The sequence below is a fragment of the Podarcis raffonei genome, chromosome Z (assembly GCF_027172205.1).
Source record: "Podarcis raffonei isolate rPodRaf1 chromosome Z, rPodRaf1.pri, whole genome shotgun sequence".
Lineage (NCBI taxonomy): Eukaryota > Metazoa > Chordata > Lepidosauria > Squamata > Lacertidae > Podarcis > Podarcis raffonei.
In genome coordinates this window covers 44,138,494-44,141,244 of record NC_070621.1, presented here as the reverse complement: position 1 = coordinate 44,141,244, position 2,751 = coordinate 44,138,494, and the positions used below count along the sequence as shown (strand labels likewise).

General features: G+C 42.5%; 1 protein-coding gene across 1 annotated transcript; it reads left to right on the top strand.

Moving 5' to 3' along the window:
• The first annotated feature begins 325 nt into the window (after positions 1-325).
• LOC128406668 (high mobility group protein B2-like) lies at positions 326-958 on the top strand. Its single transcript, XM_053374228.1, has one exon. The coding sequence runs from the start codon at positions 346-348 to the stop codon at positions 904-906; it is 561 nt and encodes a 186-aa protein (XP_053230203.1). The 5' UTR covers positions 326-345; the 3' UTR covers positions 907-958.
• The last annotated feature ends 1,793 nt before the right edge of the window (positions 959-2,751 follow it).

Below are 2,751 nucleotides of genomic sequence, written 5' to 3'. Positions count from 1 at the left end.
TTAGACAGCTGTGGGGAGGCAGAGATTGTCAGTCTCAGTAACTGCTTCATGGGGGTCAGACCTACTGGGGATGAGCTGCTGTGCTCATTAGGCCTGCAACTCCAGCAAGTTTGTGCAGATCGTGTCTTTGCTAATGAAAAATTAACTGCAACCCATTCAACTGCAGTGAAGGAAGGTGATCCGTGCGCTTTACTTGACCCCCCTCTCGACATCGCCAATGGCCACTGCTTCTCTTCCTCAGCTCCACCAGGTGAGGAGCTAAGTACCACAAACGTCTTTTCCCACCGATCAGGGACTGTTACCGCAGCCATTGGCAAAGGCGATCCGAACAAGCCCCTGGGCAAGATGTCCTCGTACACTTATTTCATGCAAACGTGCCGCAAGGAACATAAGAAGAAGCGCCTGGACACTTCGGTCAACTTTTCCAACTTCTCCAAGAAATGTTCCGAGAAATGGAGGACAATGTCAGCAAAAGAAAAAGGCAAGTTTGAAAACATGGCAAAGGGTGACAAAGTTCATTATGATAGGGAGATGAAAAGTTATATTCCTCCTAAAGGGGAGAAGAAGAAGAAGAAGAAGAAGAAGAAGAAGAAGAAGAAGAGGAAGAAGAAGGACCCCAATGCCCCCAAAAGACCACCATCTGCTTTCTTCCTGTTTTGTTCTGAGCATCACCCAAAGATAAAAAGCGACCACCCAGGTTTGTCTATTGGTGAGACAGCAAAGAAACTAGGCAAAATGTGGTCTGAGCAAACAGCAAAAGACAAACAGCCCTTTGAGCAGAAGGCAGCAAAATTAAAGGAGAAGTATGAGAAGGATGTTGCAGCATATCGTGCCAAGGGGAAGGGTGATGCAGGAAAGAAAGGTCCAGGTAGGCCAGCATGGCTCCAAGAAGAAAGTAGAACCTGAAGAAGATGATGAGGAAGAAGAAGATGAGGAGGAAGATGAGGAGGAAGATGAAGATGAAGAGTGGAGTTATAAAGCTGCTGTAAAGATTTTGTGCTCAAAAGTCAATGATTTTGCTAAGAATGTGAAGTCGAATGCAGCTCATTGTTAGCTTCAGTATAAAAACAGTACAGAATTGTGTATAGGTAATGTGATTGTTGGGAGATCTGTATTCTAATTTAAGCAGTAGATGAATGCCACTATTGTTAGATTTTTAAAAGCTGATATTGTCAAATGTTCAGTCATATTTAATGGTTCTTTGGATTCAATGAGAGCTTGATTTTGAGCAAAGTTTAAAAAATGGTAGTAAAATTGGTAGTCAACCTTGTCTTGCATACTATTGCATTGTATTACTTTTTAAAACAATTTTGGAAAAGAAAAAAAGAATTAACTGCAACTTCCACAGTGTCATTTACGCCCAGCTCGTTCCTGATAATGAACTTGATGTTGACATTGTTGAGGGCTGCCAAAAGACCTCATGGGCCATGTGTGCCTGGGGGTCACGTGTTTGACCACCATGGCTTAGGGATATGGGCAATTGCTCCCCACTCTCAACTATATATAGCGATATGGTGTTTAGGTTCAGAGTTGTCAGCAATGTGGAGAAATATTTTGGAAAGGGGAGAAGGGGGGATGGGGGGGAGGACATTATCGTCTTCCAGAGGATATCCCTGTTCATCTGACTGCAAATATATAACACTCACTTCCCTTGCCTGAAATAAGTACAACCATCTGGCTATTTCTGAAATTGAAGTTAACTACTGGTGACCCTCAAATCTTGGAGAAGAAAAATGATTCATAAAAAGTGGAAACTTGGAAGCATGCACAGCAAGAATCAATCCACGCAGTGTTTATATTTATTTGAATGCACCATCTTTTCTTCACTCTCTGTCTTCTGACCGAATCCCTGCAGCCAAGCTGTGACAGCTCAAGTCTTTCCCTGCCAGCCACCATTCAAAGGGGTGTCAGAAATCTAACTAGTCGAAATAGCTTTCCCTATAGAACAGCTGTTGCATGAGCTAAGGCACAACATTGTGCCGAATGCAGATTCTCCTGCTGCTTCACTGGCCGAAAAAATCCACGCAGCAAAGATCTTAATGTTATGTAGGTCACACACGCTTTTTTTTTTAAGGGATTTGCTCTCCTTTTGAAAAATAAAGGGACTGCTCCAATAAGAATCAAGGGTAAGAAGGTATTTATTAGGCGTTCCTTGAGCTTCTAGATGTAAATAAAATAATAGAGCTATTTGGAGGTCTAATTGGACCGGACATTTCATAATTCTACTGGAAAGAAAAACACAAAATTTTATGAAACATATTGAATATGCACAATTTATTGAGTATGGCTTCCATCTGCCAGCAATGCACAAAACATTGTGGAATGATAGCTTCATCTGAATACTGTACATCCAGTGATCCTCAGAAGAAGAAGAAGAAGAGTTTGGATTTGATATCCCGCTTTATCACTACCCGAAGGAGTCTCAAAGCGGCTAACATTCTCCTTTCCCTTCCTCCCCCACAACAAACACTCTGTGAGGTGAGTGGGGCTGAGAGACTTCAAGGAAGTGTGACTAGCCCAAGGTCACCCAGCAGCTGCATGTGGAGGAGCAGGGAATCGAACCCAGTTCACCAGATTACGAGGCCACCGCTCTTAACCACTACACCACACTGGCTCTCCTCAGCTGAGATTGCCTCTGTTATATTTTTCCCTCTTTGTGATGGCTCTGCACTCTGCCTTTTTGTTGTTGTTGTTGATATAATTCTCTTTCTTTTCTTCTTTTTACATCTAATTAATTTGTTACTGATGATC

Excerpts from the sequence above, each read along its gene's own strand:
- LOC128406668 (XM_053374228.1), top strand. The coding sequence starts at position 346 with ATGTCCTCGTACACTTATTTCATGCAAACGTGCCGCAAGGAACATAAG.